This window comes from Myiozetetes cayanensis, unplaced genomic scaffold, assembly GCF_022539395.1.
Source record: "Myiozetetes cayanensis isolate MyiCay16 unplaced genomic scaffold, myiCay2020 scf30, whole genome shotgun sequence".
Lineage (NCBI taxonomy): Eukaryota > Metazoa > Chordata > Aves > Passeriformes > Tyrannidae > Myiozetetes > Myiozetetes cayanensis.
In genome coordinates this window covers 1,936,244-1,962,093 of record NW_026087522.1, presented here as the reverse complement: position 1 = coordinate 1,962,093, position 25,850 = coordinate 1,936,244, and the positions used below count along the sequence as shown (strand labels likewise).

Below are 25,850 nucleotides of genomic sequence, written 5' to 3'. Positions count from 1 at the left end.
TTCAGGATATCAGGCTGGGAAAGGTTAATCCCATTTTCCCTGTTCGAGGCCGTGTCGGCGGCTTGATGGGGCCTCGTAGCAAAAGAACGAGCCTGGATTAATTAGGTACCCTGCCAGGGTGGTGTTTTTTATTTAATTAAAGGTGTCAGGGTGGAGGGGAAGGGTTTGGGGGCTGCTTTGGCTGCACAGGCAGGAGAAGGCAGGAGAAGGGAGGCTGTTCCTTAGGAAGTAGGGCAGGGTGCTGGCTTAAAATAGCTCCCAACGCCGGGCTTGTGCTGAAGGAGCTATTTAGGTAAATCCCGGGGTCTCGCTGGGGGCAGAGCCGCCTGCTAATCTAAAGATACTCCTTGGAGACCTATATTTGTCCGGGATCCTTCCCTGGCTGGTTTTCCAGGTGTTCCCTTGCGTGGTCCCGCTGCGGATGGGGTGGGGATGGCGGGTGTGTTTACGTGGTAATGGCTGGGATTGGGATGGAATTAGACATCATTAAGCAGCAGGAGTGAGGGAACGGGCTACGTAAAGGCATCAGCCTTATCCTATAATGCAGGACTTGGCTCCCAGTGCCTCCTGGAGGCCGGGATTGCCGTGCCAAAGGGAACACGTTCCGGTGACACTGGAGAGCCATGCTGGGATCGTCACAGAATTCCAGGTTTGGGTTGGCAGGGACCTTAAAATCATCTCCTTCCACTAAACCGGGTTGTTCCAAGCCCCATCCAACCTGGCCTTGGACGCTCCCAGGGATGGGGAATCCATGAATATACTGGGAAAACCCTTCAAGGCAAGGCAGGGAGGGATGGGGAGCATCTGTGGGATGGGTTGGACCAGAACTGAGGTGGAGGATGGATGGGTGCTCTAAAGCCACAGGAAAAAGGAATTTCAGTGCAGATTTGAAAGATTTTCCCGGAGGAGTATCCAGCTGTGCTCTGACTCCTCCAGCCTCCAAACCAAAACCATTCTGGGATTCCGGGATCTCCAACTGCTGAGCCTTAACAGGGTCTCGCTGTTCCCATGAGGAGCAGAGCTGGATGTGAGCGTGTGGAGCACCGGGAACTCCTCCAGCTGTGCCTCCCTGAGAGGGCTTGGGAGTGGGTTTGTCTCTCCAAAATTCCACTGTGTGAGCTTCAAGCAATTTCCCTGCTCCGAGCTGGGGGCGTCTGGTGAGAGTTTCCCAGGATCTCCCCTGTGTAAGACAAGCGGTTCAGGGTGGATTTCAGGAAAACAGGGAGGGCTGGTGTCAACCTAGATTGCTGCAGGAAACGTTCCCTTTTATCAGCTGCTGAGTGTAGCAAATGTGGTAAAATGGCTTCTCAGACAGAATGTTATCCCAAAGGTGATGTCTTGAATGAGGATCACAAAGGTTTCCCGAAGGAAGACTCTGGGATTTTGCTGGTTCAGCAGTAATGGGGCGGGGTGCTCCTGTCATCCTGCTCCATCCCTGGCACGTGCAGGTGTGGGAGAAGCTGCTCTGAGAGCAGTGCTTGAAGGGATTTATCCCTTTGTTTTTTTGGCTACTTTTTGGTTTGCAAGAGAATTGCTCTGGTTGATCTCCAGGGTGGCCACTGGGAAGGTTTTAATTCCTTTGCTTTTCCCTTTGGACTGCTGGCACCTCAGCGTTGGCCTGAGGTGATGTGTAAGGTCAGAGCTGGGAATAGGACCCTTGCAGGGAATGTTTCATCCAGTGTGGATCCAGCTCAGGGTGAAGCATTGAGGCCTGACATGGGAATAGAAAAGAAACCACCATCCTTCTTGTGTCATTTTGCACCCAAATTCCTGTTTCTCCACACTGGGACCATATTTACTTCTCCAGGGGCTCTGCCTCTTCCACCACAGCGGGAACGTTGCTGGGGGTTGCTTCGTTCCCGTTTCCCACGTGGATCAGCCCCTTCCCTACAGCATCACGCGGGGCGAGATCCCGGGAGGACACGATGTGCCTGAAACGGGATCCAGAAGTCCCCCGGGGATCCAGCACGAGGGGCAGGTTCACATTCCTGGGCAGGTGGGGGATCTGCCTTTTCCACGAGGCCCCCCGCTGTGCCTCTCCGTTAGGGATCTATTAGTGGCCGTGCTGGAACCTTGGGAAACAGGTGGTGCCTTTCCCTGCCCGCTGACATCCAGGAATCCCCTCCCGGCTCCTGTGGGCAGCTCGCTGTTTTTTAAAGGAGCTGCAGCTGTTTGCTGTAAACCTGCCCCCTTTTCCTGCTCCTTTTTTCCCCCCCTCAAGCTTTTCCTCAAGTCCTCAGTGACTCCTTGGAGTCCCTGGGAGTGACGAGAGGAAGATGCCGGCTTTGCTGTGGGTCCATGGATGACTATTTTCTGGGAATACATTTATTTTTAACTGATGGGAAGTCTGTAGAGCTTGATTGTCTCAGAGAGAGTTTTTCCAGGCTGGAATTGAGCGGTTTGGGGCCCTCCTTGACTGCCACTGGTGAGTTGGCCCTGGGGTGTGTCTGCAGCCCATGTCCCTGTGGGAGCACTGGGCTCTGCACAGATCGTCTCAATGACAATCCCAGGCAAATCCGCATCAGTGCCGGTCATTAGGAGGCAAATCTGAGCTGGAAACTTGCTGGACCTCGTAAGGAAGAGTGGCTTTAACACCTGCATTGCTCCTGGAAGGCTCAGTGCCCATCGAGAGCGTTTTGGAGGTGCTCTCTGATCCACAGGGAGCTTTGGCAGGAGCAGGACCAGCGGCGGGCCTGGATCCGGGTGGGTTTGGATTCCTCCCGGGGCAGGATCCATGGTGTGAGGAGCTGCTTTCCGTGGGCAAGGCTTCGTGGGCAGCTCCCTGGCTGGAGCTGGTGCCTGGTGTGCACTCACAGGCTTAAGTCGCCTCTGTTCTAATTAAATACTCCCGGTTTTAATCTCTCCTGGGCTCCTCCGGGAGCAGGGAGAGGGAGCAGAGTTCCAGCTCCACCTCGTGGGACCGTCACCGCCGGCCCTGGGCTTGCCAGCCCTGCCAAAGCTTGGCCACAGCTCTGCTGGTGAATCCTCTTTGGCAACGGCACCTCGTGTTTTCCTGGCCTGACAACGCTGTTCACTGTCCAAGTTGCCAGTTTAAGGATAATCACCTTCTATCCCGAAGTTTTTAGGGATCTGTGGAGCTGTAAAGTGCCAGAATTTATATCTCTTCCCTGTGAGGGTGGGGAGGCACTGGAATGGTTTTCCCAGAGAAGCTGTGGCTGCCCCATCTCTGGAAATGTCCAAGGCCAGGCTGGAGGAACCTGGGCTAGTGGAAGGTGTGGAAGAGGATGATTTTAAGGTCCCTTCCAAGCCAAACCGTTGTGTGATTCCATGATTCTGTGATACCTCCATCCAGGTTCATGGCTGGGCTTTGATTTCCGTGGTTTTTAAGCCTCTGGGCGTTGCACTCCGTGTTTCTGGGGGAGCCGTGAGCGTGGCCCGCTGGCACGCGCCGCGTTTGGATTTGCATTTCCATGCCCAGCGCTGTCAACTTGCTTTTTTTAGCCACAAATGCACCTGGCTCCTGCTCAGCCCGGGGCGTGCCAGGCTCTCCCGACGTGCCCTCAAACTCCTGGAACGACCAGGAGGAAGTTGTTGAGGTACAGACAGATTTGCTGCCCGGGAATGGGATGGCTGTGACTCTCCTCTTAGGAAAAAGAAAAAAAAAAATCATTCAGTTGATAGAATTCCAGCTACAATACAGATATTTTTAGGGTTATTGTGAGGAGATATTCTGGTTGGGCTACAAAGGGGAGTGTGGCTGCAGGTGAGGAGCAGAGCGAGCTCTGAACCAGTTGGACGCTGGGAGGTTGGATTCAGCTCCAGCAGCCGAGCTCTGACTAATTTTGGATAAAACTGGGACGTTGTGAACTGCATCTGTTGGAAGGAACTGCCATTCCATAGGAAGTCAGATAATCCCAAATCTTGTGGTCATCCTGCAGCACTTCCAGGGCTGAGAAATTGAACTCTGGTGGTTGTTTTCCCTCTATCTGTGAGTCTTTGGAGCTCCTGAAACTGGGGGGTTCCTTACTCAGAGCAGGAAAGGAAAATTGCTGCCCTTGGAAGGTTGGAATGTGAGGATTTGTGGGAAGACAGGCAGAAATGGCAATAATAATATAATAATAATTATAATAATAATTTCTGGCTTTTATATGAAAAAGGTGTTTGCTTGACTTGGTGGTTTCTCTGAGGTTTTAATGTTATTTTTACGTGAAGAAGGGAGGTGTTACTGATTTCCTCAGGTGAAGTGTTATTTTCTAGGAGGTGAAATGTCACTTCACTTTTTTCCCCACAGAACTTCTGTAGCTGGAAGGGGCAGTTGTGTGACAGGGCAGGCCCAGCCCTGAAAAATGACACAGATTATTTGTCAGGGCTCGGTCCAGGCTTGGAAAAATTCAGGATATCAGGCACACCACCTGGTTTTGCAGGTTCTCACATAAACTTGCCCTGAGGGAGAAACTTGTGGAAAGCAGGGTGGGGATTATTAAAGCAAAGACATTTTGTGTGAAATGATCAGAAATTTGTATTGTTTATCATTTCAAGGAAAATAAAGATCATTCCATGGAAAGGGTTGTGTTAAACATTGGAACTGCCCAGGGAGGTTTGGAGTCCCCACCCCTGGAGGTGCCCAGAGAAGGACAGCATGTGGCACTCAGTGCTCTGGGCTGGGGGACAAGGTGGGGATGGGGCACAGGGTGGACTGGATGATCCTGGAGGACTTTTCCAACCTGGGTGATTCCATAATTCTGTGATTTGAACATCAGGTTTGAAGGTGAGAAGCTGCCGAGGCCCAGCCTGTCCTTGCTTTTGCTCTGGATCCCGGATAGAGCAGCAGGAATCAGCGTGGCTGGATCCACCACCTGCCTGCAAGGCTTTATTTCCCCGTTAATGATTCCCAAAGCTCTGCACGATCCCCAAAAACCCGACTTTCTCCGAGCACAAACGGCGTTGCTGTGGCCTTTTCCTTGCTGAACTCCGCATCATTTCCCCCCGAGAGCCGGCTCGGTGTGAGCCCCGGCCTCGGCTTTGAGTGGATGAATGTAGGTTAGGTGTGAATGGGAATGAAATACCGGATAAAAATAACGTTGGGCTCTTTGGAAATTGGGAAAGAGGGGAAAAAAAACCCCAAAAGCCTGCCCTGCTGCTCGTGCTCTGCCCAGCTCAGCACAGGAGGAGGCAGCTTTTCCTCCCTTTCACAGGGGTTTGGATGACTTTTCCCAGCCCTGTCTGGCTTCCTTGGTGTCCATATCCCTGTTTTTGCCCCAAATGTGCTGTTTTCCCTCTCCAGAGTGCCTCTGGAACAGTAACAAGAAGGAACCAGGGAAAGGGTTTTGCATCCAGTGCCCTTGGGGTGACACCTGGATCTCCAGGGAAATCTCTCTGGAGTTTGCTACTGAGCATGTTTAATCCTGATTTTTTTGGGGGGGAGGCTCGAGGGGACACCTCCTGCTCCTCCCAGAGCCGGGGAGCAGCGTTTGGCCGTGACTGCCTCTCCAGGCAAAGAGCACTTGCTCCTTTTTCAGTAATGAATCCATCCCGTCCTCGCAGGGACTCCGGGATATATAAACAATCGGTGGTGGATCACTCTGTTTTCTCTTCCGTGGCACTGCCTCTGTCTGGAGATGGGGATCGGGCAGCCCTGATGGGAGTTGGATTTTTAAGCACATTTTAAGTACATTTTAAATACATTTTAAGGGCAGATGTAGGAAAAAAAGTGGAAAGCAGAATATTTTCCCTGCAGGAATATCATCGTCATTCACTGAGGGGCGAGCGATGCTCCGGGTTGGTACAGTCAGTGGTACAAAAGCAGCTGGTTTTTTTTTCCTCCCCCAAATTCTCCCATCCTTAACTGTCCACGTGCTTTCAGAACACTTCAAATCCCCACCTGCTCCTGGCCTGGCATTTCAAATCTGCCTTAATTTGGCAGCAAATGGAGTCTCTCGCACTGGAGTCTAACAAAGATCTCCCCGTCCTCTTAATTTTCCTGAAGTCCCTCGGGCACAGTTGACCTTTTAATTCATTGCACACCTCAGACTTCACTTGCACTTGTGCCTTTTTGTTTGTGGTTCTGTCAGGAGGCCAGGAATTGCCTTTTCCTGGGATGCCCTTGCAGAATTCCACGTCCCAGACCTACAGATCTCACTGTTTAAACAGGACTGGGTGCAACACAGTGTACAAAGGGAAGGTGGCACAGAGGTCACAGGGTTTAGTTCTGGGAATGCTGTGAGTGTTTTATCCGTCATTTCTGTTAATTATGAGGATGAGCTGACTCTGAACGTGCTGAGTCTGCTTGGGCACTCCATGAACGACCATGGCATTGCAGGGACAGGACAAGGGGGAATGGGTTCAAGCTGAGAGGGGAAGTTTAGATGGATATTGGGAAGGAATTCTTCCCTGTGAGGGTGGTGAGGGGTTGGGATGGAATTCCCAGACAAGCTGTGGCTGCCCCTGGATCCCTGGGAGTGTCCAAGGCCAGGTTGGAGCAACCTGGGCTAGTGGGAGATGTCCCTGCCGTGGCACTGGGTGGGCTTTAAGGTCCCTCCAACCCAGACCATTCCTTGATTCCATGACTTCTTTGTGAGATCAGGAGTTATTCCCCACTTTTCAGAACTGGGCAACCGGCTCAGGGAATGAGGAAGGATTTTTATAGCAGGAAGCCTAAAAAGCAGGACAGCAGGTGATGGGGAGTAATCCCTGTGGGATCCCAGAGCTTGGCTGGGATCATTTTGGTCCTGCCGTGACCAGGGGATGCTGGAAGGGCTGAGCAGTTACTGGTTATACTGGTTCTGGGGAGGAAGTGGACTCCCAGGATCTGAGCAGATCCCTGGGATAAGATGCCAATCACCCTATGGGTCGGGGCAGCTTCCAGCAGCCCGGCCACACTTAGGGGTGTTGCACAGGATTTCATTCCCGCTTTTTCCTCTTCCCCAAATATCCAGGCCTCCTTCCTGGAAGGAGGAGCTGTGCATGTGCATCCCAGGGCTGGTGCTGTTCCTCTGGCATCTCCAGAGCAGGATTGTCTCCCTGCAGCTTGGCTGGCAGACAGGCAGAGCAGAGGAGAAGCTGGTTCCTTCTTCTGCCCAGCTCCTTGTGGGAGTGCAGCCGTGCAAAGCCAAGGAGGGAACTTACATAAAAGTTCTTGGCTGCTCCGGTTGGCGCAGCCTCAGATTTTATCTTGCATAACTTTGCTCGCTGGGGCCACCAGGAAAAGGCAAAGCTGTGGTTCCAAAGCTTCCCGTGGCTCTCTGGGTGGTGGGATGGGCAGCACTGCTGCTGGAGTCACGTCCCATCCCCTCTGAGCTCTCTGACCCCGCTTCTGGGGGCTTTTTATTCTTAGGGTGGCTTCTGAGGTGGGGGCCGTGTTTGAGGGCCTGGGGTGATGGGGAGTATGGAGGGGAATGGTTCCTGTTTCTCCATTCACTTCCTCATTTGACCTCCATGTGCTCTCTCCCTCCCTTTGGAGATGCCAGGACAACCACACTGTTTGTACAACTACTTACAAATTATTTTCCAGCATCTGATGGCAGCGAGTCCCAAACCCTCCCTCACCCCAAACCCTGGACCCACATTTCCATGCAGCCTCTTTTACCCCTTCCACCTGATCCTATTTGTGCAGCTTCCCTACCCTCTCCTGCCATCCTTACACTGATCCAGAGGATGGAAATAGGTGAAATCCTGCAAAATCCACATCCAGAGGGGCCGTTTCTTCCTTTTGGAGCAGAGGCTGAGCAAAACCCCTCGTCCAGCCTGTGTTGGTTCAGGGAGGTCTTGCTTAACCCTCTTTAATTGGCAGCTCCCTGGGGAAGGCTCTGTGTGTGCTCTGGAGCGTTCCAGGCACGTGGGACACAGGAGCACAACTTCCAAAGGGACGGATGAAAGCGGGACCACCTTATTGCAGGCACCGGCTCCCCTTTCATTAGATCAGCTCTTGTTCTCCTCGCTCCTGCAGCTCCTGTGATTGGAAAATTGATGTTCAGCTCTGAAGAATCCCTTGTGCAGCCTCATCCTCCTTTTCCCTCGGGGTTTTCAGGGTAAATTGCTGCTGCATTTGCATTTAAAAGGGTGGCACCGCTGTTCCTCTCTGTGTTATTTGTCTAGCTCTGTCCTGTTAAATTCAACACGCTTTGGCATACCATGGAATTACTGAGGTTGGAAAAGACCTGTAAAAGCAACTCCTGCTTTTTTGGGGGGTCATATTGGTCCTCCTGCCTGAATTGGTGGTTCCTGGTTATCCTGTTTTTGCTGATATTTGCGTGAAACCTGTTTTAGTGCAACATTATGATTGTCCCCTTGGAATTAGGACGTGGCTCTGGAGCGGGTGCAGGCAGCATTTAGTCTGGGTTGTTAGCCAAGCTGAGGGGTGAATTCATAGCTCTGGCAGCTCAGCTCTTCTTCTTTCAGGATTTGGGGAGCATAATTTCGGTGGAAATGCAGTGTCTGCTCCGGGCTGGGAAGCAAAGCCTTCCTGCCGCAGACACTACCATTCCTCTCTCCCGAAAAAAAAAAAGACGTGTTGCTGACTTCCTTGCCTTCTCTTCCCTTCCCTTTCCAGCTGTCCCATTCCCCCCCACGCAGCGGCTCACTCTGAAGGAGGTGTTTGAGGATGGGAAGCCGAGGCTCGACGTCCTCAAGAGCCACTTGGTGAAGGAAGGGCGGCTGGAGGAGGACGCGGCGCTCAAGATCATCAACGACGGCGCCGCCATCCTGAGGCACGAGAAGACCATGATCGAGGTGGAGGCCCCTATCACAGGTCAGAGAGCCGAATAAGGGCCTCCTGGGATAACACCAGCAGGGCTGACACTGGTTTTTAACTGTGTTCCTTCCACCCAGAGGGGTTTTTTTAACTCTCAGAAGAGAGGGTTGTGCTGGCGGAGGTCGAGGCCGCCCCGCTTGGCTCCTTGTTGCTGTCGTGACCTTTCTTTTCTTGGTGTGTAATTCCGTCCCTCTTTTGTGCTGTTCTTTCTCCCCCAGTGTGTGGTGACATCCACGGGCAGTTTTTTGACCTGATGAAGCTGTTTGAAGTGGGAGGATCACCCAATAACACCCGCTACCTCTTCCTGGGAGACTACGTGGACAGAGGCTACTTCAGTATAGAGGTGACAAAGAAATTTGAGCTTGCTGCTAAAGGAACCAAAAGCGTTGAGCCTCAGTTAAAATACAGCTCAGGATCAGTTAAATACAGCTTGGAATCAGATAAATTCAGCTCAGAATTAGTTAAATACAACTCAGAATCAGCTCAAACAGCAAAATCAAACCTCCTGTGCTGGATTTACCCTCCAGTCGAGCTCTGCATGGGGGGGAAAATCCCGTTGGTGACTCCCAGTGTGATTTAGGGCAGGAAAGTGATGTCCCAGTGTGGGGACTGAGCACTGGATCCTCCCCCAGTGGCAGTGGTGGGGTTAATGGCTGAACTCTGCAGTCTGGAGTGGAGTTTTAATGTCACTTGGAGCTGTCACTCAGGGAAACAAGAGGGAGAGCTGATTGTGTGTTGCAGGGAACGGGATCCCACCAGGCAAGTGGGAAGCAAATGCTGAAAAACTCGCAGGATTCAGCTGAGCAGGGAGAAGATAAGTGTCACACGACTGAGCCTCTGCTTCCCCCTGAAAGAATCAGCCTTGGATTGGGGTCAGGACAAAGGGGGAATTGCTGGGGTTGTGTTGGGAGCTTTGCAGCCCTGGGAGTTGTTGGTGTGAAGGACAAAGGAATCAATGTGTCCCTATGGAGACCTGGGATGGGACAGGATGGGGACAGCTATTAGCAAATACCACAAATCCCAAGGGGCTGCAGCCCTCTGGATTCACAGAGGCGGTGGAGAAGGGGTGGAAATGGGAGTGTTTATCCCAGTTGGAAGCAATGCAACGAAAGGGCTTTTGGGGAAACAGGGGCGTGAAAGCAGGGCTGGAATTAGCAGAGGAGGTGGCTTCTCTTGGAAGAGGGAAGGTTGCAGGAATAGCTGAGCCGTTGGGTCTGCAGAGGAGTCGTTCCCAGTTAAATCCTGGGGAGGAACTCTGCTGGATGAGTGCAAGTGGCTCTTTGAAGGCTTCTGCAGAGGATTTAGGGAGAGCACTGTGCTGGAGCAGCCCCTGGCTCCCTTCCAAGCCTCGGGAGTTCTGACAGGCAGCCAAGGTGTGACGAGGAGCCCTTTCCGGGGAAGCGGGTCCGGATGCTGGGAAGGTGGGGTTGGGCTGCTGGGATTTGTGGTGGTGCTGGCAGGAGGAGCCCCACAGCCCCCCAGGGAGGAAAGGAAAGGACATCCAACTGCTCCTTTCAATGGCTCAGCTTGTGCCGGTTGGGATTGCACTGGGAGTGTATTTACCTGGAAAAGAGATTATATTCCAGCCCAGGATTCTTCAGACATGGTGATCCATCCCTTTTCACTTCAAAACCCTTCCAAATGTTCTTTTAAAATCCCTCTCCTGCAAGTTGCCAGCCTTCCATACATCCCAAATCCTCCCTTGTATCTCTGCTTTGCTTGGGTGCCAGGGCTGGTTCTTTCTCCAGTCGTTAGCAAGTCACTGGGTTCATTTATAGCAACTTCCAACTTCTCCTGCCAGCCCTGAGAAGTGACATTTAGCTTGCAAACACGGGAGGTTAAAGCTTTAAATCCCAGAATAATTATAAATGGGTTTGTTGGGAGCATTCCTCCTGGTAACAGATGCAATAAAACATGATTCTGCTACCGGTGTTGGCCCTGTTCGCTTGCAGAACTCAGAATTAATCAAGTTTTTAATGTGGGGTTGAATTCCAAGTGAGACACAGATGGTGCTTTACAGCTCCTTGGGTTTGGGGATCAGCTGGAGTGACTCATGCAGAGCTTACCTTGCAGGTTCAGTGCTTAAACACCATCGTGGCTAAGCTGTGTGTACTGGGAACCGACTGGAAACCGGTTTATTTGGGGTCTGGAGGTTGTTTCCAGCTGGTTCCTGGGGATCTGTGCCCCAGATCAGCAAGATCTGAGAGTGTCAAACTGCTCATAGACTTTGTGCTTGCCACCCCCAGGCATGTGCAGGTTCTGTACCATCTCAGCCTCCAGGGTAAGCTCTTATTAGAGGCTTTAATCCAGATCTTGGGGCTGCTGTCATTCTGGATTGTCCTTCCAGCGCTCCAGATCGTTGGATAACATTCCCTGTGTGCGATGCCAGCTGATTTCCCCCTCAGCCTGACAGTGCAGACAGAGCACACACAGGGAGGGTGAGCACTCCTGCTTTCCAGCCCCTTCCCTTAGGCTTTCTGGGAAGCTGCCCTGGAACATTCCTGGTCCAAACACCCCGTTTCAGTCTGACTTACAGGTGGTGCTGCTCAGCTGGGGCGTTGTGGAGAGCCCTTTTCAAAAGGCAGAAAGCTTTGCTAAGCTTGTTTTTTGGCTCAAATTTCCTGTTTTGAACTCGAGCTTCACGTGACTGTGGCGTAAGCAGAGAAACGAGGCGTGGAGTTGGGGCGGGGGAGGGAAAGTCAGTGGGGGGGGGATAAAGTTGAATTTTTCGACTGTTTAATGGACAAATGGCTGCCTGCTCCACTGCATCCCGGCGGAACATCTGGAGCAAACAGCTGGTTTAGCTTTGCTGCTCTTACAAGTGGGGCTTTGGAAAGGGGGAAAAAAAAAAACCAACAAACCTGCCCCCACCCAGCCCCCAGCTGGTTTGGGTGGACTAAAATCTCGTTTGTCATTTCTTGGAGTCGGCCCTAGTACAGAGAGAAATCCGGGTGGCTTTTCCCCCACTGCTGCATTTGGCCAAGATAAGATCCACTGCCCGGTATGGAGATGGGTTCCTCTCCAGGTTCCACTTTGGGTGTCTTCCCAGAAACGCTTCGGGAAGCCTCGGGCTGATTAGTCCCCTTGGAAAATGGTTTTTCTGACTTTTTTTTTTTTTTTTATTTCTGACCTCCTCCTCCTTCCCTGTCTTGCAGTGCGTGCTGTATTTATGGAGTTTAAAGATAAACCACCCCAAAACCTTGTTCCTCCTTCGAGGGAACCACGAGTGCAGGCACCTCACAGAATATTTCACCTTCAAGCAGGAATGTAAGTACCAGCAGTGTGAGGAGGATTTAAATACTTTTAAAAATATGTTTTCAAATATATTTATTTAAAAAAAAAAAAAAGATGTTGGAAAGGTGTGGGCCTTAATTTTTGTGCCTCTGAACACAAAAATTAATATCAGAGCTGTATATATAGTGACAAGATTAATCAGATTACTATCAGACTAATAATCAGATTAATATCAGATTAACACCAGATCAAATTAATGTCCAGAGCTGTCAAAACCTGTTGCCTGTTTTCCTGCTTGCACAGCTCTTCTCTTTCAGCCCCTGCTCTAAAACAATACCCCAAAAAACCCCAAATGTAGAAGTCTTACAGGGCAACAAGTGTGTGTCAATGTGGCCTTTTGGTTGCAAAGAAGGGAGCGTGGCTGGAAGAAAGGGGAACACATCTCCCCTGATGAGCCACTCACATCCTCCCCTCCCTGACTGCCAGGCCCAGCAGCATATAATCACTGCCAGAAGTCTTTCAGCTCCGGATTGTGCAGCTGGGATCGGTGGTTCCAGTTGGGAAAGAGGGAAGGGTTTGTTCCTCCCTGTTTGCACTTTGGGAGAATCGTTTACCTTTAGGATTGTTTTAGTTACCCCTTGGGCTCTGGGTGCTGTGGGATGGGGGAAGGCTCAGGGGGGATGAGGTGATAACTAGCGGCTGTTTGCTCAGGAATGAGCTGGAAAACACCTCTCAGCTCCCTGCTGGATCCCGGAGCCATCAGGCAGGGCAGGGGAGCTCCTGCAGCTGAGCTCGGTTCCAGCTAGGCCACAGGATTCCCTTTCCTTTCCCCTTCCTTTATCATGCTTAAAAACCCTGTTGGTGTCTGTGAAATAAGGATATTTCTGATGCTGGAGGAGCCAAACTGCTTGGGAAAGGCCGTGGCATCTCTGTTTTAATGTGTGGAAAAAAAATCATCTTCCCCAAAAATCACCTTCCCCTCTGCCTGGATGAGGCATCACTGGAGGTTGTCATCACTTGTACTCAAACAAACGTTTACTAAGCTGGCATTTTCACTAATCCACAGGTGCAAAGTTGGAGTTGTGGGCCACAAATGCAGAGTTTCCATCTCCCCTTAGGAGCTGGGCTCCTGGAATTCATTTCTCAGCACATCTGAGCTGATCACAGCTTGATGTGATTCCTGTTTCCCAGGTCGAATCAAGTACTCGGAGCGAGTGTACGATGCGTGCATGGATACCTTTGACTGTCTTCCTCTTGCTGCCCTCCTAAACCAGCAATTCCTGTGTGTCCACGGAGGACTGTCTCCAGAAATCACGTGTCTAGATGACATTAGGAAAGTAAGTCATCTCCGTGGGGCCTTCCCATCGCCTCCAGTTCCAGCCTGGGGTGGGATTAATGGCTTGAGTCCTGCACGGCATTCCAAAGGAATGGAGGGGGGTGTGTGTGTGTGTCCTGCCACAGCTCCCACCAGCAGCCTCCTGATGTTGTGTCCGTTTTCCAGTTAGACAGGTTTAAGGAGCCTCCAGCCTTTGGTCCAATGTGTGACCTGCTCTGGTCCGATCCCTCTGAGGATTATGGCAACGAGAAAACGCTGGAGCATTTTGCCCACAACACTGTGCGGGGCTGCTCCTATTTCTACAGGTAGGAAGGGGCTTTGGAGGGCACTTTGTCTGCCCTAAATCAGGCCACCCTGTGGTGGTGCTTTGCAGCATACCTGAAATACTCCTCTCTTGGCTCCGATGCACAAATTATTGTTTGGTTTTATCCTTCTGTAATGTTGAGCTCTCTTTGGGTAACTTACTTCATGAAATTGTGGTCTGAGGCAGCAGAGATGCTCCTTTGGCTGGCAGGCTGCCCCATGAGTGGCTTTCAGTACCAGGATCTCTGGGAAATTATCTTCTCCTGCCTAAAAAGCAGCATTTGTGCTGACGGACCACTTGTAGGGAGGGTTTGACACCAGGGGTCTGTTTAACAGAACCCTTTGCAAGTAATTTTGGAGTGATCTACTGGCATTTTTGGGGGTGCTGGACAGAAACCAGGTGGTCCCTGAAACCAAGACCACACATTCTCTGTGCTCTCCTTTGCCTCCTGCTGAGTTACCCTTGCTTTTTGTTTTCCAGTTATCCTGCAGTGTGTGAATTTTTGCAGAACAATAGTTTGTTATCCGTAATCCGAGCTCACGAAGCCCAGGATGCTGGGTGAGTGCTGCAGCCCTGGGAGGAGTGGGCAGGTTTGGGCTTTTCCTTGGCGAGGTTTTAACCACCTGCCCTGTTTTCCAGGTACCGAATGTACAGGAAGAGCCAGACAACGGGCTTTCCCTCGCTAATCACAATCTTCTCTGCACCAAATTACTTAGATGTCTATAACAACAAGGGTAAGGGGCTCTTGGGGGGTGTCAGGGAATCCCTCTCCCACTCTGCCCTCTCAAATCTCAGGTTGGAAAAACCCTCCAAGGCCATGGAGTCCAACCTGTGACTGATCTCCACCAGCCCAGAGCACTGAGTGCCATGGCCAGGCCTTCCTTGGGCACCTCCAGGGATGGGGACTCCACCACCTGGACAACCCCTTCCAATGCCTGACAGCCCTTTCCATGAAGAAATTCCTCCTGATGTCCAACCTGACCCTCCCCTGGCACAGCCTGAGGCCATTCCCTCTCCTCCTCTCCCTTGTTCCCTGGGAGCAGAGCCCGACCTCCCCCTGGCTCCCCCCTCCTGTCAAAGAGTTTTAGTGAGAAATTAAGTCCCCCTTGAGCCTCCTTTTCTCCAGGCTGAGCCCCTCCAGCCCCTTCCCCAGCTCCCTTCCCTTCCCTGGACACGCTCCAGCCCCTCAATGTCCTTCCTGAATGGAGGGGCCCAGAACTGGACACAGCCCTCGGGGGGCCTCCCCAGTGCCCAGCAGGGAGGGACAATCCCCGCCCTGCCGCTGCCACCACAGTGGTTTTGATATAAAAATACACTATTTTTGATACAAAACCCCTCTGCTCCGGTTGCATTCTTGGGCATGAAATGAAAGAGAGCTTTGTGTGCTGAACTGAAGTGGTTGGTTCCCTGACTTAATGTGTTACTGTGGTAATTAGCTGTCGAGTCATAGAGCCTGGAATAAAGCTCTCATTCCCAGCCACGGGACAACGGAGCCCTTTTGTGGGATGCTGCCATCCAAGAGAAGCTGATAGTGTAGGCAAGCTTTCCACTTCCACCCTGCCTCTTAAATCATGAGGGGATTTTCCTCAGCTCTGGGGTTTTTTTACCCTCCTTTTGGATCTTGGCTCTGTGTTTTGCATCTTTTTTATTCAGAAATTCTTCCCTGTGAGGGTGGTGAGGCCCTGGCACAGGTTGCCCAGAGAAGCTGTGGCTGCCCCATCCCTGGGAGTGTCCAAGGCCAGGTTGGAGCAACCTGGACTAGTGGAAGCTGTCCCTGCCCAGTGCAACAAGATGAATTTTAAGGTCCCTTCCAACCCAAACCATTCCAACTCCTGAATTCCCGGTGCCCACGGACACGTGTTCTCTTGTCATTTTTTCTCCCCCAGCTGCTGTACTGAAATATGAAAACAACGTCATGAACATCAGGCAGTTCAACTGTTCCCCTCACCCCTACTGGCTTCCAAACTTCATGGACGTCTTCACATGGTCTTTGCCTTTCGTAGGGGAAAAGGGTAAGAGAGATTTGGATTTCTGTTCCGAGTTCCCAGTGACTGGTCACAGTTCCCTGAACCTTAGAAATGTGTCCCATGTGTGATGGGAGAGTTTTGCAGCTCATTGATAGCAGGTAGCACTGGAAAACAGTTCAAATTCAAGGAAATCTTCGTATTCCTGGTTTAAATTCTTGGAAAAACCGTTGTTTATGCTTGTTTTAAAGACCTTTTAGGTTGCTTCCCTCTTGCTCTTTCTGCATTGTTGACGGGGCTGATCTTGGGTTGTATAGCCCCACCTCGGAATCTGGAGACATTTCTCTTCCTCTGGGTTTGCAACAGAGAAATTAAAAACTCCTGTTGGCTCGTGGCCCACCAAAAAGGAAACATTCACTTCAATCAGAGGCTTATTTTGTTCTGAAGGGGGGCGAGGCAGCTTAAAATATGCCCAAGACTCTGCCTCAGCTTTCCAGCAAGAGGATTTTTTTTGACATCTCCCGATGACTTTAAATTCCACCCCGGTGTTGTGTGTTTGGAGTGTGGCTTCAAGCTCTGAACTGCCAACTGCCAAAGGGGTTTTGTTTTTTTTTTTTGGACTTTGAGGCACCAAAGGTCTAATTTCTGCCCCTCTCGACCCTTCAAATACAGCATTCCCAGAGCCAGGTGGAGGTCGGGATGGGGAGGGGGGACCTTGGGCGAGCTCAGGCTGTTCTGCAGGAATGTTGGCACCTCAGTCCCCGCGTCTGGTTCATCTGTGCTGTGCTTGGACTGCATCCACCTCCTTGGCAGAAGACGGAGCGTGTGTCGTCTGCTCTGGTACCGCTGCGAGGTACCAGCAGCTGCGGCTAAAAGTGTCTTTTAGGCTCCCACTTCCAGGGGAATAAATGACCTTGAAAACCATTCCCTGGCGCAGCTCGTCCTCCAGGATCCCTCCGTGCTCCAGGGTGTGCCCCAGGCCTCTCTGACCCCCCCTGTCTGTGCCTCTTGCAGTCACCGAGATGCTCGTTAACATCCTCAACATCTGCTCCGACGACGAGCTGATTTCGGACGGGGATGAGACGTTGGAAGGTAAAATATCACTGTGGGGACCTGCTGACAGCGGGGAGGGAAGGTGGGGAAGGTGTTTGATGCCTGAGCAGCACTTGATTTATAGCTGGATGCCCAGCTCTCCAGTTCCTTTTTGGCCAAACCTTGTGCAGTTCTGGGTAGGAAACGTTTATTTTATTTTTTTTTTTTCTCGTTTGCTCTTCAGTCACAGAGAAATTAAATGACATTCACTGCGACAGACACTTCTTGCCAGCTACTCTGGGAATGGTTTCCTGCTCCTTACACAGGCTGCTGGTTATTTTTTTTTCCCCCAGTTCAAAATTTTCTGCACCAAAATATCCACCCAGTCTTCTCATCTGTTGCAGTGAGCTCCTGTGTAAAGCGGCTTCTCACGTCACCCCTCCCCAAAAACAGAATGCCGTTTTTGGCCTGGATTTTAAGCTGTGCATGAAAGGGACGGATCAGTGGCTGAGCTGACGTGCAGTTTGGAATTTGGGGGGCCTCAGGATGTCGTGGGGGGGGCAGTGAGAAGTGGGGGGCCCTGAGCTGCTTCGATCCCAGCTGGAGACTCTTAACCCGCTTCTCCCATTGCATTTCGTTTTTGCTTTTTTTGGTTTGTTTGGTGTTTTTTTTTTTTTTTTTTTGGTTTTTTGTTTTTTCTTTCCTCCTTCCCATGAAAATTAAATTTGTTTCTTCTATCTCTGTCTTCATCTACTTGTTTCTTGGTGTCTCCTCTCCCTGAAGATCACTACATTTCAAGCTATCCGAAAGGTACCCAGCTAGAATTTGCTACGAGCTTAATTTTCACTGCCTGTGCCACCAGATCCTTGAAGTGGATTTCCAGAGCTGACTAGTCGGGCAGGCTCTTCATCCCCTTTCAGTTTTAACATAAGCTCCATGTGTTTTTTAACCCTTCTGCGTTCCTCCAGGAGCCTGAGGAACGGGGTCACGTTTCTACCTGATTCTGAATGCAGCCACGTAGTGCATGGCTGAGCCATGGTGCATGTTAGACCTGGGTTTGGCTTTCCTGTCCTCATGTGTACTGGGCCATGTGAGGAATCTCAGCTGAGAGGAGATGGATTTGTGTCCCCCCCCCCACCCTGTTTTACCTGGATTTTTTGGTTTGGTTTCAGTTCCCTCCATGCTTTTTCTCTCCCGTCGGGCCCGTGGAGCGGGAGGGGAGTTCACCTCTCCCCCCTTTGTGTTTGTGTGGGGTCCGAGTGGAGCTGCCAGGCCCTGGCCAGCCCTTCCCTGTGCTCCTTGGATGCCAAAGCTGATGCTTGCGTGGCACAGCAGTGCCCATCAGCCGTCAGACCCCTCCGTGCTCTGCCTTGCAAAACTGTGTCTACATGGCTGAGTCATTTGTGTTACATCCTGTGTAGTGTGAGCCAACCTGGTGAGCTTCCAACAGAGACCTCCCCAGATCCGTGTCCCTCGGTGGTTCTACTCTCTCTAGAGCTCTCGAGTCCGTGTGCCATCTCGCTGGTGTTGCCCTTCTCACTGCCATCCTGATGCCATCCTGATGCCATCCTCCAGCACCGTTCTCTCTCTGGTGTAGCTGTGACTCTGTAAACCATGATTTCTTTTCCTGGAGTCAGGCAGGTGCTTCATACTGGCATTCCCTGGGATAGCAGGAAGCCTCCAACGTGCTGCTCTGTGCTCTTTTCTCTCCCTTAGGCGGGACAACAGTCCGTAAGGAGATCATCAGGAATAAGATCAGAGCCATTGGGAAGATGGCACGTGTGTTCTCAGTTCTTCGGTAAGGATGGGTTTAATCTGGGGGCTGGGTGACAGGGGAACGTCAGTCAGTCAGGAACCTCACAAAACGCCCGGTATGAGCATTGCACTGACCTCTCTGAGCTGTTGTGTCGCTGTTCCCTGCAGGGAGGAGAGTGAGAGCGTGCTGACCCTCAAAGGCCTGACCCCCACAGGTACCCTGCCCCTGGGAGTGCTCTCGGGGGGCAGGCAGACCCTCCAGACCGGTGAGTGTCCCTGATCCCCCCACCCTGCTCTGCTCCACCTGCCCCAAACCCCCCTGCCCAGCCCCCACAGGCAGCCTGGAGGGTGCCAGGGGACCCCAGGGATGGCTCAGGCCCACGGGGAGGAAGGATCCCGAGCCAGGAAGGAGCAGAGGTGTAGGTGGGGATGTGGAGAGATGCCAAGACAGTCCCTGTGTACCCTGGAGGAAGGGACGCCACAGCACCCTGCCCAAAGCATGTGCATTGCTTAACTGTATGTTTTGCAAGGACTTTTTTATCCTTTATTTCCCTCCTGATGCTGCATGGTGCACATCCTCTGCCTCACCTCGCTGCTGCTGCTGCTGTGTGACAGCCTCTGTGTGAATGTGACAGTGACACACCTTGTTTGTTCTTCGTTAACTCCCCCCACCTCCCCCAAAACCGCCCCTGGGAAATTAGGAATCCCAAACACAGGAAGGCTTAGCCAAAGGAATGAGATTCTTCCAGGCCTGGATGTTTTATATTAAGACTCCTCTCGGGTTTTGATCTGGTTTGGGAGGTTTCTTTCCGCTTTGCTGCCTTCCCTCAGCAGCTCCTTGTTGGTGGAGGGCTGGGAGCAGGATCCAATCCGTGGGCTTCCCACTCACAGGGCAGGGAGGGACGTTGGCTGATGGTCAGGGAATGAGCTGTCCCAGTAACGTGTCCCCAGAGGGAATCCTGTAATCTAGTGTTTTAATCCTTTCCTGCCATCCTTTGAACGCTGGCATGTCCCCAGCTTCCCTCTTCCCATGGGCACCGGGGATTTCCTGCAGCTCACACAGGGACGAGGCCAGGGCTGCCTGGATTAAATAGTGCACGAGTAGGAAACGTGTAAATACTGCTGCCTGCTCACAGGGAGGGTGCAGCATCACTCCCAAACTCATGCATTTCTCTGCCCACAGAGGAGGATGGATTTTTTTTTCCCCTTTTTCTTTTTTTTTTTTATAGAAACCATCGTGGTCCTGTCGCCCCAGTTCTGGGAACAGAGCCTGAGTGGGAAGGTGGCTGTTGCAGCAGCTTTGTCTCTGTAATCTTACAGCACAGGGTGATGCTGTGATGTTCTCCAGCCCCTTCCCCTCTCGGGGGGTTCTCTGAGGGGTACCACGGACCTTCCCCCTCCCCCCAAAATAGGCATCTCCCCAGGACAGAACAAACAAGCTGGGCCTTTGCTCTGCCTTACCCGCCCTGCCCACTGCCTCTTCCTACGGCTGCAGGCTCCCCCTGCTTCCCTCAGCACCTCCCTGCTTCTCCTGCCCTTCTCACCCCCAGTTCCCTCCTACCCCCTTCTCCCACCCCTTTTTCCCCGTCCTGCCCTCTCTCCCACCCCTCCCCATTCTGCACATCCCTTCGCACTCCCAGCAGCCTCCTGGTGAACTTATGGGAGCTCCATCCACCCATGAGGAGAAAAGGGGGCTGCCCCCTTTAGGGATGCCTCTGCACCCCAAAAAAGGAGAAACAGGGCTGCAGGTAGCAGTGGGGGGAGGCCCTTCCCTCCCAAGCCTCCCCCCAGCTTTCCACAGCACAGCTTAGCAAAATCAACGGAATGAAGTCACCAAATCCGGGGCAAAGCTGTTCAGCCACAGCTCCATCCTTCCCCCGTGGCCTCCCAAGGACCGTGTGGTCTTTGTAGTGGGGCCAAAGTGGTGTTTTGAGGCTGAAAACCAGAGAATCTGTTCTAGGGAAGGGCCTTCTCCTCCCAGATGTTGAGTCAGGGCCTGCCAGAACTTGGCCCGTTGCTGCAGCAGATTTAGGAGAGGGGACCTTGCTCAGCTCGGTGGTGCCTCGTTGCTTGGTAACACTTCCAGGAGGTGGAGCTGAAGCCAAACTGGGTTTGAAGCATCGGCCTTATTTTTTCCTATAACTCAAGGCATTGGGAGTGGAGCAGCCCAGTAACTGCTGCTAGTCCTTCCCTGGAAAACAGGCTGTCCCTCTGCTCCCAAACATCCTCACATCCCCCAGGATCGCTTCCCTCACACAGCCGTGGAGGCAGGGTGTGAATTCCACATAATTTACCTCCTGGAAGCAGCCAGAGCCCCTACCTGGGAGCAGGGGGGTGAGATCCATGGCTTAGCCCAAGGTTATCCCTCATTCTTTCCGTGCTCCCTGGGGCACGCAGCAGGAAACCCCCTCTCTCTGCTTCTCTCTTCTTCCATCGGATCAGCCTGTGTGGGGAGGAAGGGAGACTCCCCCTGCACCCCAAGGGAGTCCCCTTCCACCCTCCTCTCCACCTGCTGTCACCTCTCTCCTCCCTGTCGCCCGTGGTTTGGCAGCACCGGGGCTGGGGGAGCGTGGGCTCTGCGTCGCAGCCATGATGTCGGATCACTCACTGTCACTCTGTTTTGTTTTTTTTTTATTTTCTTTTTTTTTTTTTTCCCTGTCTTCATTTTTGCATGCCACTGTTCTTCTGTATTGCAGCCACAGTAGAAGCGGTAGAGGCACGGGAAGGTATGGCTAGAACCCGGCGAGAGACCCCAAACCATCTCCGTGTGTGCGTGCGCTGACCCTAAAGAGCTTTATCAGCCCTACAGAAGCTTTTTACTCTTGCATCACCAGAAGTGGGGGAAGGACGAGGCCCTACTGGGGAGCAAAAAAACCAAAACAAACCCTCAGTGGTTTGGTTCGAGGCTGTTTGAGCCTCAGTGAGGGTGTTGCTCAGTGAAACCCCTTTCTTTGGAGGGTCGCCAGGGCGGTTTTGTGCTCTGGTGGTTGGGGTCCTGCAATCTGATCTCCTGGGGGACTCCAGGCTGCCAGCATGGCCAAAATCCTTAGGAAACAGAGGATTTTGTGGTGCTGATGTAACCCCTGCCTTCTGTGCTGAGGTGGAGAGCAGGTTTCTCCCTGTGGAGTGTAGAAATGGCAGATCCCCGAGGATTTTTTCCTTGATTCTGAATGGGGGCCACACAGCTCTGTGGAGACTTTGCTTACCAAGGGAAGTTGTTTGTAATGCAGCCAAGTCCTTGGAAAAGATTTGGCACAGCCCCCTTTTTCCTTAAATTACGTGTAACACAAAGAAGTTTCACATTTGGTCCAGATCATCACGGACGTGCTCGGCCTCGCAGTGATGGAACAGGGACGTGAAAGCCCTCAGGGGGGGATCCATCCCTCCCAAAACTGCCCGTGTGTCTCCTGGTCATGCAAGAGCTCTGCCTTTGTGATCCAAGGATTAGCTGTTCCCTCTCCTGGTGTTGCAGTGTGTGGTTTGTGTTGGAGTTCAGAGCCTTGTGGTGGTGTCTTTGTTCTGTCGGTTTGGTTTGGCTTTTTTTTTATTTTTAGTGTCATTATTTTTTAGTGTCGTGTTGTTCAGCTTGGAACTTTTCCTGAGATTTCACTCTTTGGGGACAGCGAGCACTTGTCTGGTTCTTCAGGTTCCTGCTGCTGGATTAAAAAAGGGCAGGTGGGATGTTGGGAAGGAATTCTTCCCCGTGAGGGTGGGGAGGGGCTGGGATGGAATTCCCAGAGGAGCTGTGGCTGCCCCATCCCTGGGAGCGTCCAAGGCCAGGTTGGAGCAACCTGGGCTAGTGGAAGGTGCCCCTGCCTGTGGAACTGGATGATTTTAAGGTCCCTCCTGACCCAAACCACTCCATAATTCCATGGAAAAGAGAAGCTCTGAGGGAGCGGAGCGAGTCGTTGCAGTTGAATCCCAAACTTCACTGCTGTGATTCCCGCCCGCACCACCAGCAAATTCCAAACCCACCAAATCCCAAAACCACCACCCCCAACCCCCCAAAAACATCCCCGTGGATCCCAAATCCAGCCAGGCGCTGCATCCAGACGGGCGCTCTCTGTCCCGCTGACTGTCCCGTTCGTGTCTGCCGTGTTGCTCAGAGGGCTCCTCGCCGCGAATCCCCCCGGGCCGGCACTAACACCCCCCTCCCCTTCCTGCTCCCTTGTTCCCGCAGCCATCCGCGGGTTCTCCCCGCAGCACAAGATCCGCAGCTTCGAGGAGGCGCGGGGGCTGGACCGGATCAACGAGCGGATGCCGCCGCGCAAGGATTCGCTGCACTCGGACGGGCCCGTGAACTTGGTAACCTCGAACTCTGCGGACAAGAACGGCACGGGGAAGAAGTCCCAGTAACGCTGCGAGCGCCCGAACCTGCACCGCTAAAGGATCCAAAACTTAATGAATTTTATTTATTTATTATCGGGGGTGGGCTGGGGGCGAGGGGGGGTTGAAACCAACGTCACCCGGAGGCACGTCCATAAGTCCAGTTCGCATCCGTTCTGTAAAGGAAGGGCGACCATTTTTGTAATTATTATTTTTTTTTTTTTTTTAATTTATGTTCAATATATATAAAAGGAGTCCATCTTTTTTTTTTTTTTTTTTTTAAATTTAGAAACCAATCCAACTGCTAGTGCATCCCGGGAATGTTGTGCTGTCCGGCTGCCCTCCCCGAGAGGCCAAACCTCTGTGGAGGGGCGAGGGATTAAAAGAAACGAAAAAAAAATCAGTCAAACCAGGCAACTTGGGTCGTTGGCTTTGGGACGATTCGGAGCTGGCCTGAGCTTTGCAAAGCAGGTCCTTCCCTTCAGGACAGGGTTGGGTTGGTTTTTCCTTTTCACACCTGTTTTCTTCTCAGATTTTCCTGTTGTTTTCAAGTCCTTGCCTACCTGCAGCTGCTGCTTTAGCAACCGGTTCCCTGGAAGGCACGTTGTTGATCCATCCTTATTCCAAGGTGACAGCCAGGATTAGCTCTGAAGGACTCCAGGGTGTTAAAACCAATCATGGCACCTTTTCCTTCAGGAATTCAGCTTTATTCCGGTGGAATCCCAAACAAAAATTAGGGGAGGGCAGGTGGGGGAAGCGCTGCCCCTTGTTGCGGCTTGTTCCAACTCGGAGCAGCCACTTTGCTGCCCGTGCAGCAGAATTCCCTTGGGAATCGCTCTGATTCAGAGCAGAGGAATTATCTCTGCTGTCTGGTGATCTGTGGGAAAGCTGCCAGGCCTGAATTTTAAAGGAAAAGGGGGTGATTTATAACCTGGGGAATAGCAGACCCCCTGTTGTCCCACTATCACATGCTGCTGAGCCCATGGCACATTGCCTGTTCCCGGCTCTGGAATGGGTCCCTGTGGTCAGTTTGGGGTGGGGCACCCTCAGTGTCACCTCCCTGTCCCCCCAGGGTGTGTTTTGGGGGGGTCTTCCACTCACTGTGGTTGACTTGGGGCATCACCCACTGTTAGCCAGTGGCTATTCCTCTGACTCCAAAGGAGCCATGGGCACCTCAGCCTTTTCCCAGCAGCTGGAAAAGAATTTGGGATAAGGGATTTTGTGAGATTCTCGTCAGCCGTGTCTGTTGCCCGGAGCCAAGGAAGCAAACCCCTGGCCAGCTTTCCCTTCTTTCCCACCTTTTCCCATGCTCGAGCCTCTCCCAAGGGACCTTTGCCAACACTTTCTCTGGATCTTGCTGTCTCCCCTTTGTGATTCCAACGCCAGAGGAAAACAGCAACTTTGCAGGAAGCTTTCAGGCTGTCTTAGGATCACGCCTCCCTTAATTCCACAGCGGCTCCTTAGGATTCTGTGAGCGAACCACTGGGTTTCCACAAGTCACATGCCTCCACTTTTCCCTCTTTTTCCCCCCGCCCTGTTTTTTTTTACGCCCACCGCTTTGCAAAAAGTGCGAGAGAGGTGTTTGGAGCGAGCTTCCCTCCCCCCCCCCAACCCCGTCCGAGGCCTGGGGCCAAATTGCCTTTGTCTGTGAGTATTCTTTGTTCTTTAAGGGCCTCCTTTGATCGCCGTGAGCCCCGTGTGTGGTATCCGAGAGCACGGACCGTGCCCGGTGCTGCCCGTGCATGTTCGGGCGTGTTGTGCTGACCCAGGCTGGGATCTCACCCAAGCAGCAGGTTTTAGTCGGGAGATTTTTGGGATGGGAGCCGCGGGACCGCGGGCCTGGCACCTCCTCCCTGCACAGGGAAGGGGAAACCAGCAGGGCCCGATGGCGGAGGGGGGGTTTGCTTTGCTGGCAGTTTGTCCCCCAACCCTCTTCTCCTGCTCTGGCATCACCAGTTCCCCCTCCCCAAAATCCCTGTGGACCCTGTGCTTTGTGGATTGGGGGATCCAGAGCCACCCCTCCATCCCTGGGGCTTGTGGGGCTGCAGCTTCCCAGTGTCCTGGCCCCGCAGAAGGTGGCCAAGGGCTGGATGTTCCCCTCCCTGTCCCAGGAGCCGTGTGGCAGCTGGCACAATGTGAATGCCACACTTCCAGGTCCCGTCTTCCCTTTAAACCAGTTCCTGAGGGGGTGAGGAGCAGCGATGGGGCTCTGGGTGCTAATTACCCCCTCAGTTGATGACCCCTGTCCGTGCTGGCATCCCGATGGGAACGCAGAGCTTTCCTTGCCCCTGCACCGAGATCCTCCCTCCCCTCTTTTGGGGAAGAGCGTGATGACAACCTCGGAGCAGAATTCCCTGCCCTGAATCCCCCATCATGGCAAACCAAAAAACAACCCCCTAAATTCCCCTTTTCCTCCTCCCTTTCCAACCCTTAGCCTAGCCCTTCAGAGCTGTGCACGTCCCAAGACCCCTCATTTCAGAGCTCCCACCTGTCCCTTCCCCTCCCCGGCTGCCACCTGGAGCTTGGACAACCGGGATTCTGGGAAGCCCACCGGCCTTGGGGGAGCCCCCAATCCAGGGAAGCCCCCACGTCCCCACAGCCTGGGTTTTTTTGCATGTTCTAGCAAGGTGCATGTCCAAGGAGGGGAGTCGGCAACGGGGCGGGTGGTGGGTTGAGTTCAGGCTTAATTTTACTTTTGGGATTGGGAGAACCTCTCTGGCTGCCTCGGGCACAGATTCCCACCTGGCCAGGTGAGCTGGGCTGGGATGCAGATCCCACCAACCTCGGCCAGGGAGGACCTGAAGCCCCACAGGGGGTGCAGTGATGGTGATTTTGGGGTTCTCGCTGCTGAAGGATCATGCGCCCGTTGCCTGGAGACTGCCTCCTTTTTAATTTCTATTTTTATTTCTTGCTTTTATTTTATTTTATTTTTTTTTTAGTTCTGTTTAAAGGAGAAAAAAAATGGTGAAAATGTTATTTATTGGCAGAAATTATTTAATATAATTTTTTTTTTTTTGTGAAACAAGGAATGAATTTGTTAGAACTGTCTCGATGTAAATCGGAGTCATCTTTAAGGAGGAAAAAAAAAAGAAAAAAAAAGATAAAAATTGACACAGTCACTGGGCTCCACTGTGGGTTTTTTTTGGGGGGGGGGGGGGTTTCTCCTGGGGGGTGCTGAGCACCCCGTGG

General features: G+C 52.4%; 1 protein-coding gene across 3 annotated transcripts in view; it reads left to right on the top strand.

The window, feature by feature from the left end:
* Positions 1-22,954, top strand: part of PPP3CC (protein phosphatase 3 catalytic subunit gamma) — a 28,677-nt gene extending 5,723 nt beyond the window's left edge. The window contains exons 2-14 of one of the 3 annotated variants that reach the window (XM_050325714.1): positions 8,510-8,707; positions 8,929-9,053; positions 11,866-11,977; positions 13,136-13,281; positions 13,446-13,585; positions 14,065-14,142; positions 14,224-14,318; positions 15,471-15,596; positions 16,563-16,640; positions 18,297-18,378; positions 18,504-18,601; positions 21,032-21,061; positions 22,516-22,954. In XM_050325714.1, coding sequence (XP_050181671.1) covers positions 8,510-8,707; positions 8,929-9,053; positions 11,866-11,977; positions 13,136-13,281; positions 13,446-13,585; positions 14,065-14,142; positions 14,224-14,318; positions 15,471-15,596; positions 16,563-16,640; positions 18,297-18,378; positions 18,504-18,601; positions 21,032-21,061; positions 22,516-22,691 — 1,484 coding nt within the window. In that variant the 3' untranslated portion in view covers positions 22,692-22,954. Of the gene's footprint in view, positions 1-8,509; positions 8,708-8,928; positions 9,054-11,865; positions 11,978-13,135; positions 13,282-13,445; positions 13,586-14,064; positions 14,143-14,223; positions 14,319-15,470; positions 15,597-16,562; positions 16,641-17,363; positions 17,391-18,296; positions 18,379-18,503; positions 18,602-21,031; positions 21,062-22,515 lie in introns of all 3 variants that reach the window. The other 2 variants (XM_050325715.1, XM_050325716.1) reach the window with 2 other exon arrangements.
* Positions 22,955-25,850: the final 2,896 nt, after the last annotated feature.